Source organism: Anser brachyrhynchus, assembly GCF_964034855.1.
Source record: "Anser brachyrhynchus genome assembly, chromosome: 9".
NCBI classification, from domain to species: Eukaryota; Metazoa; Chordata; class Aves; order Anseriformes; family Anatidae; genus Anser; species Anser brachyrhynchus.
Window position 1 is genome coordinate 6698803 of NC_137703.1, and position 18398 is coordinate 6717200.

Here is an 18398-nt window from a genome sequence, read left to right on the forward strand (position 1 = left end):
ATGCAATTGTTAGTGCTGTGTTTCCTCAACATGCTACACATCATTTATAAGTAGGAGTTATTTGTGTTATTAGGCTTTGAAATTATCTTTTGGCATGACCTGGGAAAGATGACCGTGATTCAGTCTTTGTTGGGTTTTGATTTTTTTCGAGGGGTATCTGATTTATTTATATCATAAGCAGTTTGGAACTGGACTGAATCTCTTTGTCTAGAGCATCTAGAGTGAGAGCCTGATGCATGATAAAGCCCCTATCTCAACAGTAATGAAAACAGTAATGTGTTCTGACATTTTTTCCTAAAAGCCGCTAATGTTGTTTTATTCCCTCAGCTTTCTTTGTTAGAAGACGCAGGATTTGGTGGTGTTCTTCTTTACGTTGATCCTTGTGATTTACCAAAGACTACAGATCTTGCTGATAAAGCTTTTATGGTTTCCTTGAACAGTGGAGGAGATCCATCAACACCTGGCTATGCCAGTATTGGTAAGTACTGTATAAGGCATATTCAGTCAATGGACATTTTAATTCTGCACAGATCATAAGCATGGGAGTTATAACACTAGATCAAATCCTGCCAGAACTGGAGACCCAGAGTAAGGGAGCGCTGTGTAATGCAGCACAGCTCAAATGGTAGAATCCAGTCTCAGAAGTCCTTTACTCCAAATTCTTGGCGCAAAGTCTGTTTTCTAAGTAATTTATTGTGTTGCTATATGTATTTGTGTTTCCACACAGTATGCCATTACTCCTGCCTGCTTATTCTTACCCCCATGAAAAAAAGAGCTGTGGGTTACTAATGGTAATACTGGTGGTTTCTGAGCAGGTTCCGCTGGACGTGTTCTGAAAGAACACTGGAAGAAGTATTCTTCCCTTCATTTTGTCTTACTCTTTCATGGTATTGGTAATGGAAACTTCTGGTCAATAGGTGCAAGAGCAATATAAAATGAAATGTATATTTGAAAAGATTTAAGACCGATGTTTATAATATATTTGTGCCATTACCACCTTGAGAAGTTATGTTGTTGTCTCACTTCTGCCTGGACTCAGTTATCAGTTCTGTTAATTATTTTCCTCTAAATAAATGTACTTTTGAATTATGCAAAAAATAAACTGATTTTTAAGAATTAATATAGTTGTTTTTTAACTATTCAAGGGTGGAGGTTTTTGTTTGATTTTTTTTTTAAGCAATACTAACAATAAAGAGGCCACCTATTTGACTTGTATGCTCTGCTCTAATTTCCATTCTAGCAGTTTAGTGGATGTGTGTTCTGCCTGTCTGCTACCTTTTCAGCTTTACAGCCTTTTTTACTATCTAACTATTTGGAAATGTATTAAGCGGCAGTCTGAGTTTGTGACAAGGCTTCATCAAGAATATTTGGTCCAGTTACTAGCTCAGACATCTAAAGTCTGACCTGAATTGGCACTAAATCAGCTGAGGCAACGCTGAGATACTTCATGACTAGAATGGCAGAAAATAGAAATATTTGCCTGGTTGTCAAAGAAGGGTGTTAGCTATTCACAGCATGAATGCCTTGACAGCTCAGTGGGAAAGAAATTGCACATTTTCTCAGTGTCTCTGTGTACCTGACCCAGTGTTCTTAAAAGTGCCCTGGGAGCTACAGAGGTAAATATAACACTCTTCAAGCTTTATTCTTGCTCATTTCATGGAGCTATTTGAAAAACAGTTTGTTGTTTATCTGTCTGGCTGACTCCTTAATGTTTTATTTACCCTACATGAAAAGAAAAAGCTAATTAAAACATATACACCAACATGAAGATGCCACTTGTGTCTAAACATTATGCATTGGTTTGTTGTCAGTAAATGATCTCATTGACTGCATGAATTCCAGTCTCTAGTTTGAGAAAAAGAGGCTTGATTACATGGAAAATGGTGATATCTGTATAAGTGCATTAACGGTTTTCACTAGAATCGTTAGCATGGCTTATCTGTGATTTTAAATCTCTGATCACCATTCATAAGCAGGAATAGGCTATCATGTTCCTAAAATCATTTATGTTTTGGTCATTGAATGCAATGATGTGCTGGAAAAAGCTCAAAGGAACACTTGGGGAAACTTTTTTTTCTTTTTTTTTTTTTTTTTACTGTTTGGTCACTGGAAGGTAGATCAGATGGAAGTAATTTCTGTGTTTCTGATGGTGGTTTTTCTTCTCTGGGGACACTGAATAAATTTGGTTAGAGGTAACTTACGCCTGGGACAAATACAAGGAAGCGTGGAGCACAGACTTTTGCCTGAGGGATGTGATTGCATATAAGGTAGTTAAACAGACAACATGTAATGTAAAAGTGCCAGATACCCAGGGTTACCCATATCACTTTGATTCACAGACTGTAACATGCACTACAAGAGATTTTATTGGAATCTCCTGCTTAAGTTATTGGCACATCTTTGGTACCATCTGCACTTCACACATTGCCAAAATAACTGTTACTATTACAATCTTGGGGACTGCTCTAACACCATTCTCCCTTTTACAAGGAAGTGCCTAGTGATATAAGCAATCCCAAGGTAGTGGTTGAGATAATCTTTGTGATGATCATCAGTTTTCTAAATAATGATAGTAAATAAACAGTTTGTATTAGGTGAATAAAATGTATGAGACGTATTTCCATGGTGCTGCTTTCTGATTCTCAAATTCTTTTAGTCTGAAAACAAATCTCTCTGTGGCTTCAGAATATTGGAGTACTTCAGACATTTTCCTAGAAAAAAAAAAAAAAAAAAAAACCTTCTTTGGGAAATGATAAAGCTTAGAGATCTCTTCTCAAAGTTGAGAACATTTTAAAATGGGGTTTATGTTATAATTCAGAGAGGACTTTAGAGCTTTCATCATTTAGTTCAAATCTTCTGTTTTGTGAAGATAAAATGCTGTGCTTCTCTATATGAATTATTTTAGAAGGTACAGAAATAGCTTGAGGGTGGGTTTGGATTCCTACTATCTATGAGTGGAATGATTTTTGATCTCTGTTTAATAAACAGAAAACAGTACTGATGTGAAAAGGAAAGTTAAACGTGCTTATGTAAAAGATTTTGCAGCCTTATTTGATAATTTGATTTTTCTGCTCTTAAGACTCTCCCCATCCTATGTCATATCAAACCTAAAACAATCCCATGAGCATTTGTTTGCATCATTTTCTCTTCCTGATTCTGATTTCTCAAGATTTGGATCTGCCCTTGCTAGAAATCTTTCTTCTGTTTTGCTGCTTTTGAAATGAAACTGATCAAGTAGTTGAGACTCAAGGAATTAAGGATATGCGACTAAGAAGCTTGAGAGGGTGGTAGGAGACTCAAGTGGCAAAAAGTATCCAGAAAACAAAGTTTAGAACAGCGTAAAGCTTGTGTGACTTCCCCCACTTACTTTTTTTTTTTTTTTTTTTCCCATTTTGGCTTCCTGAATGTTGCACTTGCTTTCACCTACCTTTGTACGGCAGAGATGCATTAACTTTCTTCCTTTCTATATTTCAGAGCCATTTTAAGTCAAACAAGTTTCCACACAGAAAACAGCTTGGTAAACAAAAATATGCATAGATCGTATGTAAAGAGAAAAGTGTCATTGCAATGAGCTTTGAGCCCTGTCCCTGAGGTAAGGTGCCTCAGAATAGGAACTGTATCTGTGCCATTGTGGAATAGAAATTATTTCAGGTAAAATTCAGACAGCATCATAGAAAATGCTGTGACCTTAAAAATGTTGAAATCTAACATCTCTGAAATATAATCTTCTGCTATCAACTGGTGTTTCAAGTGTGATGTTGTTTTTAGAGAATTGCTAAGCAGAGGTTGTAACAGGAAGGCAAAGTGGTATTTTTAAAAATTGTCGTTTGGTAGTAGTCCATGCTTCAGGTCACCATGAGCAGCTAGTCGTGTGAGCAATAATACAGGGATTGGGTTAAAAAAAATGATACTGCTAAAATTGTGAATAGTGAACCTCACATTCGGGCAGGGAAACTGACACCAGCGTTAGTCAAACTTTGCCAAAAGGGTTTGACTTCAGAGGAGGGGACAAGGAATCAGCAGAGTTTTGGTCCCATACTTCTGAACGCTGCTGGGCCTTGACGGATCTTGTGCTTAAAGAGAGTCTGAGTAGTTCTCAGACTAACCTTTATTATTAAACTTTACTCCTGTAATGTAGAAATGGAAATGGCCTTGGAAATCTTTTTTTTCTTTTCTCCAAAATTTGTATTTACTTTCTGCTAGTGATGTCGGATGAATGGCGTGTGAAGCTAACGGTACAAAATGGCAGTCTGTATTCAGAGAATTAAGGATTCTGGGTTTGTTCTAGGCCAGACTGAAGCTGGGGAGAAGCAGCTGGGGAGAAAGTAAGTAAGAAAGTAAGTGAAAGAAAGCTGGGGAGAAAGTAAGTGCCCCATATTTAAATTAAGGGATGTGTGTTTGTGTGTTGATGTGTATTCTTGATCATTTCATTTTGTGACATATTTTTGCTGGTTGTCATCACCCCCCTACGCTTTATCATTACCAACTCCACTGCTCTATCAGATACACTGTGTTATTTTCTGCATGAAAAAAAAAATCCGTGTTGGTGCAATATTGAGGTAAATCCTTAAGAAATGCTGAGTCTTGAATAGTGACCATAGTAAGTAACAATTTCAGCAGATTTTCCATATCTCCAAAACTAAGCATTCAAAAGGTACTCGAATCCACAACCTGCCTCTTGAGATCTGGAAGGATAGAACAAAACAACTAAATTTGTATTTAAATACCAAATTACATGGTCTGAATTTTGGTGGGGTTTGTTTTTGTTGTTGTTTTCTCCCTAGCTTTCAATTTGGGCTCCGTGTACTTAAAAACTGAGAAAATTAGTTGGCCATCAAGATGTTTTAGGCTCCCAGGTTTGAAGGTGTGGACCTGTGTATTGTATACCCAGATATCATTTTATCTTCTATTGAAGCTGCCTGTAATTTTAGCTTGGAGGAGGAAAAAAATAATAATTGAAAATGCAGTGATCTTATTAATTAAAGTATTGGTAGGGACGGGGAGAAATGACTGCCAATGGCTGCAGTAGCTTGCTGGTAATATTTGCATCTTCAGACTCTTGCAAATGCTGAGCGATATGGTAATAACTCGTCTCAATTTCAAACAATTTTTTTTTTAAAAAGTGAATTTAAGTAGTGGAATGTGCAAGTGGTAAACACCAAATTGCTTAAAAACAAACAAACAAACAACAGTTTCTTTAATGCAGAATTAGTTAAGAGGAAAACATACAGGCTAAAGACTGACGCCTCTTCTATCAGAATACATAAATCTAGTTTTCCATCCAGACTATCATCAGGATTGTGGGGCTTTTTTTAAAACTTAAGTTGGAGAAGACTCCACAGTATTTCTGACATTTCAGACAGTTTCAAACTACTGAACAGCCTTGACTCCCTACAGAATGTTTTCAAGCAAAGCCACTATGTCGCTCGTCCAACAAAAATAGCATTTTAAATGGTGTCCAGATTAAATTTTTGAAGCTCCACAACTCAAAAAGGAGATTAGCATATTTAAATCTCTTGTGCAATCATGATTAAAAATAATCCTTTCATATCTTGACTGACAGCTAGCACATCATATTTCAGCTCAACATAATTTTGTGCAAGCAAGCTATTACTTTTAGTATAAGCTTGTGAAACAGCCGACAGTGCTGTATAGCAGTAAGTCTACCCTGGTGGATTGGAATCTGCTATGACAAAAGCACGTGTCTGCAGAATCTAGCTGAAATCAGTTGTCTTTCCATGGGTTGGGAATCTGGGATGGGGCCTGGTTTTGCATTATCTAGGGGGGAATAGTGTGTGTGTGTGTGTTGAGAGGGCTCCCTTGCACTCCCATATGCAGCTTCCAGTTGTACGTGGGAGTGGTGTTAAGGAGATGATATCCACGATAGGGTATTGAGGAAATATTTTACTAAATTTGTGTGTATGGATAAGGAAAGGAATTACTTTTGTTTGCAAAGGTGGAGGGATGAATAGTTGTGCATTTGCTCATGTAGCGGTATATAATGGTATATTTTAAGAACCAGCTTAGCTCAGAACTGACTGTCAGCTAGAGGCCAATTTTATGGACCACTTGTTCTGTAGCCACTCATTAGCTACTTAACTCCCCTCTCTGTGCATTATTCTGCTTTCCCCTAATGCTCTTTCACAGCCTTTTCCAGTGACTTCATTGTGTTTTGGGTGGGGGTAGTTTGCTGTCAGGACCTGGTTGAATTTAGGTTAGGCATTCTTTCATCCAGCAGTGCCTAGCAGATGGGCAGGAAATTTTATCAGTATTTGCACATGAAATTTGTATTTATAGCAAAAACAAAAAAAACCAGAAGCACAGAGAGAGCAAAACAATACACTTTTTTTCTTCTTAACTGTAGTCTATAAACACGTACTTGTGCACTGCAACTGAAACACATCTCAAGTTCAGGATGACACCTCCCCACGGCAAGCAAGCAGCAGTGGTGTTGCTGGTGTTTTGGGGTCCAGAAAGCGCCTTCTTTCTGCAGGCTCCAGAACTTCAGTTCTGCAGCGGGGGAACTGGAGAGAGAGAAGTTACAGAAATCTAACATGTGCTTCAGCTCATTCTTACTTTCTCCAAGATGTCTATGTATGAAACTTAAGCCTGGCAATAGTAAATCTACCTCAGTGTCTTAGGCCTATTTTTCCATTTTACTAATAGTTGAGTCTCATTACCGCTATTGTCACGTTTCAAATGATGTATTATATATTCTGAAAAATGATACTTGTCGATATTTAAAAACGTCTCTCTCAATATCAGGAAGGTTAGATTCAAAACTGGCTGGTAATTTTTCCATGAAGAGTTAAATTTGCTTAAAAGAAATTTTGGGAGGCAGAATGTATTTGCGAATTCAAGCTGAATTTATTATTTAGTTTTGTATGCAGAAAGGGGGATTTTAAAAGCCATTCTTTTCCCTTTTGAAAGTTAAAAAATAATAATAATAATAACAACTTTTACCTCCTAGTAAGTTTAAAAGTTGATGAAGTATTGAAGAGAGAAAAGGTTTCAGTGATAGCATTTTTATTTTGTGTGAAGCGCAAGTGTTGCAGAATGAAGCAAAGTGTATGTGTGATTTTCTTCAGTGCTAAAAATGCTGACATTTCAGTTTTGGTTGAATGTAGATCAGTGCATTTTGCTATGTTTTTAATTATTTATTTCACTCATTAACCTGAAAAATAATTTCTGCATTGTATTCTGTTAGGTCCAATATTATTATTTTATTTTATTTTATTTTTGAATTTACCCAAATCAATTTATTTTTGTTTCAACAAGAACATTTTGAATATAATGGGTCCAATTCATTGTTACTTATACCTTTTTCCTAATGTATATGTACAAAGCAAATAAAAGTATGGGATTTGGAGATGACTATATTTTACTCACGTATTTTGAAGATAATGCCTCAGAGTATATGGCAGGCATTTGTGGTAGGTGATACTATTTATAAATGCTGCTGTAATTGCCAGAAATACAACTGTTTCGAAATAAAATGCAGTCTGTAATCAGATTCAAGAAATAATTTTAACCATGTAGAAGCTAAAGGGAAAAATGTCAGAACTAGAGTGGCCATAAAGCAGTTTAGTAGCTCTCCTAGGAAGGTACCATAGATAATAGATATATATGTACAGATAAAGGAGTTACATTTGCTAATAAAGGTTAGTTAATAGTAGCTATATATGCACAGATAAAGGAACTACATTTTCTAATAAAGGTTAGTTAACTTTGCCATATATTAATGTTTGTATGTAACATAATGGTATTTTATCCTCCTAGCACTCCTGTGCACAAGTTGAGATATTACAAAGTAGCTCTTACATATTGCAATGGTAACACCTGCAAGTGCACCTGCATAGTATCAAGAGCACCATAAAGTCAGCTGGCTGATTGTTTAAGCAATTGAAGATGCAATTAGTTTTATAATTGAAATTTTGCTAGTGGAGTTTGAATACTGCAAGCCAGAATAAACCAAACCATCTTTAATTCAACATGATCTCGGTTCCAGCCCACTGCTAACCATATTCAGCATCTGCATTAAAAAGATAATAGTACCTCTTCCTACTTTGAGACAGGTAGAAACTCCCCCTGAAGAAAAACTAATCATCGTGAAATGGAGATGTGGAAAATTCTTCTTCATTTCATAAATGTGCACTATCCATATTGTGTAGTATTGTTCTGCAGAGTGGTAAAAGACAAAAGTAACTCATCACAACTTGGTTTTGGCCAATTTTCAGAAACATTTTGCTTGCACTTTTTCACAGATTTTTCAGACTTGCACTGAGAGGGAGAAAAATGGTCTACCCAGGGGGACTGAGAAGAGGTCCCTTTGCCAAGCTGCTTTCCAGCCGGTCAGCCTCCAGCACGTACTGCTGCACGGGCTTATTCCTCCTCTGTGCAGGACTTCACATTTCTCTTTGTTGAACTTTATGAGTTTCTGGCCACTCATTTCTCCATGTTATCGAGGTCCCTCTGAATGGCAGCACAGGCATCTGGTCCATCAGCTGCTACTCCTCCAAGTTTTGTGTTTTTTCAAACTTGTTGGCCTTATTGTAGACGGCTATCAGGTTGATCAGACATGATCTCCCCTTTGCAACTCCATGCATACCACTCCCGATCACCTTCTTGTCCTTCAGATGTTTGGAAATGGTTTATATGATTATTTGCTCCATCGCCTTCCCAGGGATTAACATAAAGCTAATCCCAGATCCTCCTTGTTGAAGACAGAAGTGATACTTGCTTTCTTCAAGTCCTCATGAACCCCTTCGCATTGCCTCACAACGACATGAATCCTTCGTCACTTGGCGGTCCCAGCCCATCAGGGCCTACCCTGATGGGTGAATTTACATCTACTGTACCTAGTGCTCTCTTAAGTGGTTTTCTCCCTCAGCTAGGCTTCTAAATATCACAAGCTAAATATCTTCCTTGTCTTTGCAGCTGGATACAGAATAGTGGTAGATAATGGTAGAATGGTATTTTCTATGGCAGCTTTACAAAATGCATTTGGAGCAGTCAAATGGGGCATCGCGTCCGGTGATGTCCCATGGATAATAGGAGCTTCCCCTCTACTTCATATACTGTTGCTGTTAGAATGTTGCAAGACTTTTATGTAAGAGACAGCATCTCTTTTGATGCAAAACCGTTCTCTCCCCTACCAAAACAATTCAAAATTCTCTGATGATTGTTTTGAGAAAGCATGGAGCTTCATTTTGGGCAAGGAGCAGCACTGAAAGAAATGTTTGGGGATAGAGATGGCCAGATGCGAGCTGTGCGGTACAAGAAAATTTCATAAATGTGGGAGGAAGTCTGTGACAAATGTGTTACACAAGGAGCTCATCGGGGACATGTCAGTGAAAGAGATAATCACAGCTTACAGAACTTCTTTCTTCAGTGCTTTTGGAGTAGTCCTGTATGCAGTGGTGCCAGAGAGTATTTGCTGTGTGATGGGTAGTGCCAGAATGAGGAATAGTCAGTTTGTTGCCAGATGCTTTTGTTATCTGACACGTTTTTCATGTGCAAAACGAAGCTACAAGAATGATTTGAATAAACCTTTAAAACTTTCATAACTGTTTCAATTCCAATTAGGACAAGTATGTGCACAAAATGTGTGCAACTTCCTATACTTGCTACATATTAATTTTACATAGCTGACAGGTGGGTCTATTGAGTTAGTGAAAAAAGAGTGAAGCCTCTTAGGATATTTGAAACCTTGTTGAACTCATAGATGTTTTAGAATATTAATATAAGTGATTAGCATATTTATTCATAATGGCGTGCTGTAGGGACCACCCTTTACAAAATACGTAATGAACAAATGCCTGTGCTATCTACTTGGGAGGTAATTTTTTCTTACAGCAGATGTCAGCTAAAGCTGACACGTGGTGACAATCTATTCCTATTTGGTATAATGCTCGTAACAAGGAGACTAATTTTAGAACAGCTGGCCTACTCATGTTTTAAAGTGCTTAGGTTCTTTTCCTGATTTCCAGAATCAGCAGTCTTTCAACTTGTCCACTGTGCAATTTCTGCCAACCCTAGTTTAATGCAGGACTGCTAGGGACTTTCATCAATATTTCACATACTCTGATAGAACTGAACCACATGTTGTTAAGCCTTTAGCATTTAAAACTTGGACAGTAGTAATTTTTGCATTGTGTAAAATCTGTTGTATTTTTCATAGCAGTAAATACAGAATAAGGGTGAGGTAAAGCTTAAGAGCTTGTTCCCTTGTCAGCTACCTCTGCTTCTTCCCAAAATTGCTGTATTAAATGTGATTTTGAGTTGTGCTGGCAAGAGGCAAAATATTCCTCTGGGCAGTGATATGTGCTACTAATCCATTGAAAAAACAGCTACATCACCCGGCATGGAATATCTTGTGGAATGTTTTTAAATTTCCCCAGAATGAGAAATTGTAGGGTTTGAGAAGACAGTATGAGTGGAGTATTTCTTGAGTTAAAATGAAGTGATTCGAGTCTAAGGAGAGTTGTATAAAGGTTATATAGATAATTTCTTAAGACTATTTTTAGCTTTTTTTGCAAACATAGAAATGCAACTTGACTGCTATATAATCAAAAAGCATAATAATCCCAAAACAGAATGCATAAGAGGAAAACCTTTGCAGATTTTAAGTAGGTTTCATAATTTTTGGGAATTAAAAAAGCTTTCTTATTTATTTTTAATAGTAGAACATATCAAAGCATGGAAAAGAAGCATGTTTAAAACACAAGCAGGAGGAACAGTCTTAAGCTGGTCAATGTTTTCTAGAAGTAATAGCTTCAGTTTTATTTTTTGAGTTTATGGCAGTTTCATCTTGTGAGATGAAATGCATTTTTGTTTTGAGCGTTTGGATCTATCCTTTGGTTTATACAATGGACCAATAATTCTGAACTCTGAAACCCTGATTTAGAAATCAGTGCTTTAAGATAGGGCTTAGTTACACCCTTCATTGGCTTTGTAAAATGAAAAGTTGCATTTCAAATCCTCTAATAGAGACACAAATCCTAAAGCAGATGTAGAAATACTGCAAGAGATTTACAAATCGTTCTTAATAAAGTAATTTTTAGCCATACAAATCTATACTTATTTCTAAGTCAAAAGCTCCGTGATTCTTGCAGAGCCCATTCTGGAATTTTAATGTCTGTTGTGTTTTGGTCATGTTCTTTATGACTTATTCCTACAAAACTTACATTTATTAAAATCTTTCTTTCTCAGTTTCTTCTTCAACTTCATAGAATAAAAACAATTGGAAAACATTTTTCTCTCAACAGAGAAGTTGCTATTCATTGAAACTGTTACAGATTTTTTATACTCCCTTTGCCAAACTTCACTGTCTCAAAACTCTGCAAAAGAGAAATTAAAATAGAAATAGATGGGAAAGCAAAAGAATTTCATCTGTCCAGTAACCAAGAGTCTTGCCATCTTAGTCATTAATGCTTCTGAAAGTTTCATCATTGCATTTGCATTTGTTTACTGGATGATACTGGAAGCAAACTATTATTTTTGTTTATGCAGATATAATTTCATTATTCTTTGAGGTTTCGCATGATGCGTTTCAGTTTGTCGTTATTCAACAATGACTAAAAGGAAGCATTGTGATATTAAGCGGTTATAGAGATGAATAAATAATAATTATGGAAGACTGATTTTTGGAATGTCAGCAAACTGCTGATTATTGTAATATTCTTATTGCTTGAAGGACTCTTCAGGGTACAGGTTTGCATGTTAAGCAAGGATCAAAATAAGGATAATATATAGAAAGTCAAGTATATTAAAAATCATCAATGAAGAATGAAACTTTTATAATTTATTGTTTCCTTAGAAAAACAACACTTTAAATGGTTGACTGATACTCTGAGTAGCAAATTGATGATAAGCCATCGATCCTGGCTTATATATCTAGGAAGTTGTGGAAGTAAATAAATATATATAAATGCAATTTTGAACAATTATTGACATGTTAATATCATTCTTCTGTCAAAATAGAAAAGTGCCTTGTTATTGGCTGTCACATGTTTAAAGGGGAAATATTGAGATTTCAGAATTTGTGAACAGAAGAAAGGGATTTTTACTATTCTTGTTTTACGAGTTCATCTGAGAGATGTGCAGAGAGAGGGATTTTTTTCTACCCACCCAACAGGTCAGTCAAAGACACTGATTTAAGGAGTCATTTTTTTTTGTCCCTTGGAATATGCTACTTCTCTTTTGCACTCATGGATTTGCTGCATGGATTTAGAGATTATGAAACTGGAAAAAGAAGACAATTGATACACTAGGTAACGTATTGATTTGACCCTTTGATGTTTTTGTGAAAAAAAATAATTTTAGAACACAATAGCAAACTACCCTGCCCCATATCTTAAAAACTTTAAAATATTTGATGTTTACAAGAAAAAAAAAAAAAAAGGTAAAATGAAAGTGGATATTAGTTAGACCTTAACATCTGGCATCTCCAAAGTTACATCATGACATAATTATTAGGGTAACAGGAATGGTATGGGAAAGGACATAAACATAAAATGGTGGATTTCTCAAAATCATTTCTTTCCTGACTGTCTTTTTTTTTTTTTTTTTTGAGACGACTGGGGTCAAGGTATTACTAGGAGATTAGCAGCTTTTAATGAAAGTGATGATCTTTAATCCATTTCCCACCTGTCCGTTATTTGACCTGATCTTTTGATGATCTGTTATGCCTTGGTTTTCTTACTCGACCCCTTTGTAGTACGTTTCTTTTCCACTGTGTTCTTGTGATGATTGTTGTGTCCTGAATTTAATAGTGAAGCTAAAGCGCTCTCCAAGTAAACTTTTAATTTAGTATACCAGTAAAACAGAGGGAAGGACAGTTCAGTAGGGTGAAAACCTGCTCTGATTTCCACCCTGCAGGAGGGAAACATTTTGTTTTGTTAAGTCCTTCAAGGGAACATTCCTTGTTAAAAATAATCTCATCCCCAGAAAGCCATTTAGAAATGTTTTATGCGGTCCTCTGGGATGAAAGTATTTCATTCCTGCTGCAGCCTGAATTGTTTGAAGAGTAAAATTATGGTCGGTGGTCTAGGGCTAAGCAAATCCCTATATATTTTCTGAGTTCCTGGTGGTGTCCAGAACAAATTCTTCCTCAGTCCTCTCACTGAGGTAACTGTAGCCTCGAGGATCACTCAGGTGGATGACAGAAATGCCCAATCTCCTATTTAGGTTGTTGTCAGTAGATTTACAAGGTGACATCTTTTGCATTCACTGCCCATTAGGCTGAGCAAACATGTTAACATTTTAAACATTTTAAATGTTTACATGTTAACATTTTAAACATTTTAAATGTACAACTGATGAAATGTTTTTGAATTGTTCTGTCCATTGACGAGATGAACAGAGCATGTTCCTGAAGTTAAATCAGTTAGATGGACACAAAGGACATATTGAAGCTAGGTATGATCTGTACCAGTCAAAAATGGAATCGATAGTGATGTTTGACAACTGGCTGATGAGAGAGCAGAACAAGTCTTAGAGGCACAATCAAAATGTTGTCTGCAGATTGCTGTGGTGGTTGAACTGAGCTTCAGAGGCTCTTCAGGCTTTCTATAAACTCTTCAAAACTCACCTTTCTAAGAGGAAGACAAACTGCTGTAACGTTACAGTTTTCTTCTGGCCTAGCTCTCTCCCTCATGGTCAGAACAATTCCTACAAAAATGTTTTTATTCCTTTTGTAGTCTATATCATGTTTTCCTCTTCCAAGCCATTAATAAATAATGTCAATAAAAGAGTCCCTAAGTCATCTACTATCTTGTCCATAGTTAATCATCCAAGATAAAAGCAAATAGTAAAAGCTATGTTTTACTAGCATGGCACGTAGTTTTATCTCAAGTATATATTTTTAACAGTCCTGAGATGACTAATCCATAAATTTGTTACCGAAGACAGTTCTTATAATCAGTTCTACTGTACTTCAGTGCATCTTTTGAAATTAATTCTGTAAAACTCTTTGTATGTGAAATGTAAACACTTTTACAGTTTAAATTTAACAGTTGTAGTTTTCAGCAGATTTCTTAGTTGTGTTTGAGATGGTTTTCAAAAAGACTGTATTCCTTTCACTTCTGTATTTCAAGCAGGAGTGTGCATAATAATAATAAAAAAAATATTTGGGATCTGCAAGAGTTTCTTAAAGCAAGGCTGAAATATTTGCAGATACTCACTGAAATTTCTAATACAAAATATTACTGATAAAGCAGTTCATATTTGATCTTGTAGGCTTTCAACCCCATCATAATACCTTTGATAATCTGAAAGTGTTACATTTTTGCTTCCAGGGAAACAATTGTATTATAACAAGGGAGATCTTTTTTGATTAAGTATCTGAAATCATGTACCTTCGGCCATTGAATGAAATCTTTCTATGCTTTCTGCTCTGCTTTTGTGTTTAAAGTTTGTGGGAGTTTTCTGTTGACTTTAGGGTCAGAGTTTGGTCAGAATTTTTCCACCTCTAAACTTACTGCTAGGTCAAGTGAATAGAGATGAAAAATGTCACATTTGTGTAGCTAGTGTAACAGCATTTCAGAAAACGATTTGAAGTTGGGTGTTTGAGAATTAATTCAATTTGCCAATGCATGTCCACACATCCTTTTCTGCTGTCATTACCTCTGCTTATATTTTTTTTCTCTACTATCATACAGAACCTGTCCTCTCTTTGGGTTAAGTACTGTTTCTTATCTTCATACTGCCTGGTAAGACTTAGTTTAATTGCACTGAAAGACAGAGGGAACTCATTCTTCCTCCTTTGGTTAAGTTGTCGATAAACGCTGTTTGCACTGTTGCAATACATCTGTTTTTAACCTAATATTCAACCAACGTTTTGTATATAGTTGACTTACTTTTTACACACACATTTTCACTGCTAGTAGTGTAAAATATTTCAGTCTGTATGCCTCCATCCGTCACTCCTTCATGGAGCCTCTAGCGTTACACCAAGTATGGATAGCAATCTTTAAGACCCAGCTAAACATCTTTGCTCATGTTAACAGCAGAACTACTGTCCAAATGAGTCTCTGTCAGAGTAGACACTATGTTAGCTGAACTGTGCTCTTCCTTATACAGCTTGCTTTTGTGTATTTAAAGCTTTTCCAGGAAGCATTTTTGAAGACGTTGGCAAAGGCAGGCTCATTTTAGCCTGTCATTACAAACTGATATTTTGCTATTTATTGTTCATTACTAGTTATTTATTGTAGGCTAAGTCCTTCAGTTACTTGAAGAGGAATCTTGTACTACTGTCAACAGGAGTATTCTCTGTAGAACAAGTTTTTCACTGCTACACCTGCTACTTTAATCTATATTTACTTAATGAACAGCAGTGCTGCTTTGAAGAGAAAGCTAATGCCGTTCTAGAGCTAATGCCATTACCAATACATATATTTTGCATAGAAATATACTTTTATATAATTTAATGATTTCCTAATGCAAGAGCAATAAAATTTTTGTTAATCTCCATGTAACTTGTGTTTTTTACTTCTGATTTCTTTATTGCATGCAGAAAATTGTCAGTTGTTCTTTAGTAAATTGCATGCTTTTATTCTGAAACGATGAACTAAGGTAGTGGAGCAAAGGGAATCACCTCTGCCTTATAAGCATGCAATGTGGAATACCATTTATATGATAGCTGGTAGTGGTGTTATGCTGGTGCATGGTAATCTTTAATCCCTTGCTTTAGGAGGGAGCAGCTCTAGAGATTAGCATTGTTGAGTCATCTTGGAATATATGTGAACACCTGATCTTGCTTTGTTTCCATTTAGCTATTGTCCCTGTTTGTTATCTGTAAACCATTCACTGAAGTAACTGTTTATGAAAAAACTGTTTATGAAAAATGAAATATAGCTCTTGGTCACAAAAAGAGCTGTGTACTTATTAGTATGTAATAATATTGGTATCTGAGAAACATTATGTCTGTTAGGAACAAAAATGGTTTCAATATCAGCAGTATCTTGGTGTTTTCTATTAATTAATAATTAAGTACATTAATTTAAAAGTACATAGTGGATGTTTCAACAAGTCTTCTGACTGTTTGAACTTTATAATTCCTTATTCTCTGAAGATCCTTAAGAAATACTGAATATGCAGTGGTGTACCTAACTAAATCCTATTTTATCCAAGTCCTGTATGTTTCAGTAGGATTATGTTGGAAACAACAGAAAGAACACACAAAAAAAAAATGTTGCACTTTATTTTAATAATGAAAGCAAATAATGTAGGAGACAATACTTAAGTATAGCAGTTTAACACTTGATTGCTTGAAATCTTTCCTTTAAAAAGATATATATATATTTGATGTAGATAATACCACTCTGCCACTATGCACAATATTGCAAAATAATTAACAAATCCAGTTATATTCAGTTAACCTGCTATTTGAAAACAACCTGTGATTATGTTTAGCTTTACAAGTACCAAAAGTACTTATTGTTGTGTTGTAGTTCTATGGAGATGATAATTTTGAAAGTATAATGAAGTTCATGTCTGAATGTCAACCTTCGAGTAATTATGTACACAATAAGCATAACAAGTAGATATTTAACTCAGGGTTTTGAAATACGATTAACAATTTACCATCATTTACAGAAAATCATTTTTAAGTCCTTATTTCACTGAAGGTTAAAATTTCTTTGAAAATAAACATTGCTCAGAACATTTTAGTCTGAACACCAGACTTTTTCAGAATCTTGACCTCAGAAGGTTAATATGAATATTTGTTCAGTCAGTAATAAGCTGGTGTAAACTGACTGCAGTAAAAATATGATAGCTTGTAATGGTAAATTATCTGGTCCTTTGACTGTGAATATACATTCGGATTATACAGTTCTTGTAACACAACATTATACAGTATTACTTGGAAAGGAAAGATTGAAGGGAGGCCCTGGAACAGGCTGCCCAGAGAAGCTGTGGATGCCCCATCCCTGGAGCTGTCGAAGGACAGGCTGGATGGGGCCTTGGCCAACCTGAGCTAGTGGGTGGCATCCCTAACTATGGCAGGGGGAGTTAGATGGTCCCTTCCAACCCCAGCTTACCAGGTATAATTGATTTCGTTATCTGGTTGTCCTAAGAATAGTTACATACACCTTCCAGAAGTTACTTTATAACTGAGTGCAGATGGGCTACGTATTAATTCTTAGCATTAGACTTTAATTAGATTTTAAAATGCAGAGTTGTGTTGAAGACTGAGCTCCCTTATTGCTCAAAAAGTTGCCAGTCTTTTGGGATCCTTATTGGTAACTGTCAGACATTTTATTCTAATCACAAAACGTTAGAGTTTGACTAAACCTGTGATTTTTAGGCTGAATTATCAATAATTATTAAGTTGAAGTAATTAATCGTTTTATCAGTCTATGATCTGACAAGAATGTCTCTCAGAATGTCTCATCTTGTTTGACATCAGATACTTTTCCCAGAAGAAATGTCTGTACTTTTTTCAGAGCCAGCTCTTTGGCATAATATTGTGCGATATGCTTGTTTAAAAACAAAAACTAACAAAAACCTACCTGCATGTGTAAAGAATTGCCAGAGCAGTTAGAAGAAGACTAATGTCATCATAAATAATCAGAACTGTAGTTGTCCTTTAATTTTTTCTTTCCTATTCAAGATACATATACACTGTTTAACAGAAATAATTCCGTAAAGTCTTAAGGCACAACAATCCAATTGTGATTGCAAGACTGACTTTCTGCATACTCCAAGCCAAATAATTGTGCTGTCAAGCTGATAATATATTTTCAAAATGCATTTGGTCTTAAGTGTTACTTCTGCAGAGTCTCTGAATGAGTTCTCTTAGTATTTTGTATTTGAAACAAATACCTTCCAGTAGTTACTTGCAGGTGTGTTCCATATAGAATGGCTGCATCTGCCAACCTCAATCAAACCTCTGGAATAGCTTTCACTAAATGTCTTCCTAAATTGTATATAGACAGGAAGCACTACAGATGAAAGTGTCCTTGTTATAGAACTTCACAGAATGACGTTAAAGCTAATGAGGGGGTTAGATTTATAAAAGTTGCTCAGAAGAGGCACTCAGAGTTTCAGAAATTCATCTGAATTATTGCAGTCTCCTGATTAGTCAATGGACTATTCACTTTTCTTTACTGAAGAACTTTCCAAACCTAGGCTGCCAGCTCTAATTCAGTTGTAGCTGACCATTGTTGAAAATGTGAAGTTATGTGGCCATAATAAAATGAGTTTACCCTGAGAGAAAACAAAAGGATTTATGTCAGCTTGTGCAAAAGACGCCATGTGTGTATCGCAGTGTGTTTGTTTGAGAGATGGGCTAAGGAGGATTCAGTACAGAATTTGTCCTTTCCATGCAGGATTTCTTACACATCAGTCATGTCTTTAAGGAGCTGCTCTAAGAATAGAGTTGAATAGGTGTGTGT

The 18398-nt window shown here is 36.0% G+C and overlaps 1 protein-coding gene across 20 annotated transcripts in view; it reads left to right on the forward strand.

The window, feature by feature from the left end:
• Positions 1–18398, forward strand: part of NAALADL2 (N-acetylated alpha-linked acidic dipeptidase like 2) — a 438404-nt gene that overhangs the window by 287353 nt on the left and 132653 nt on the right. For all 20 annotated transcript variants that reach the window (XR_013954883.1, XR_013954884.1, XR_013954885.1 and 17 more), the window contains one exon: positions 328–478. Coding sequence is in view for 16 of the 20 variants with exons in the window: in XM_080604240.1 (XP_080460366.1) it covers positions 328–478 (151 nt within the window). In the remaining 4 variants the exon portion in view is untranslated. The remainder of the gene's footprint in view (positions 1–327; positions 479–18398) is intronic.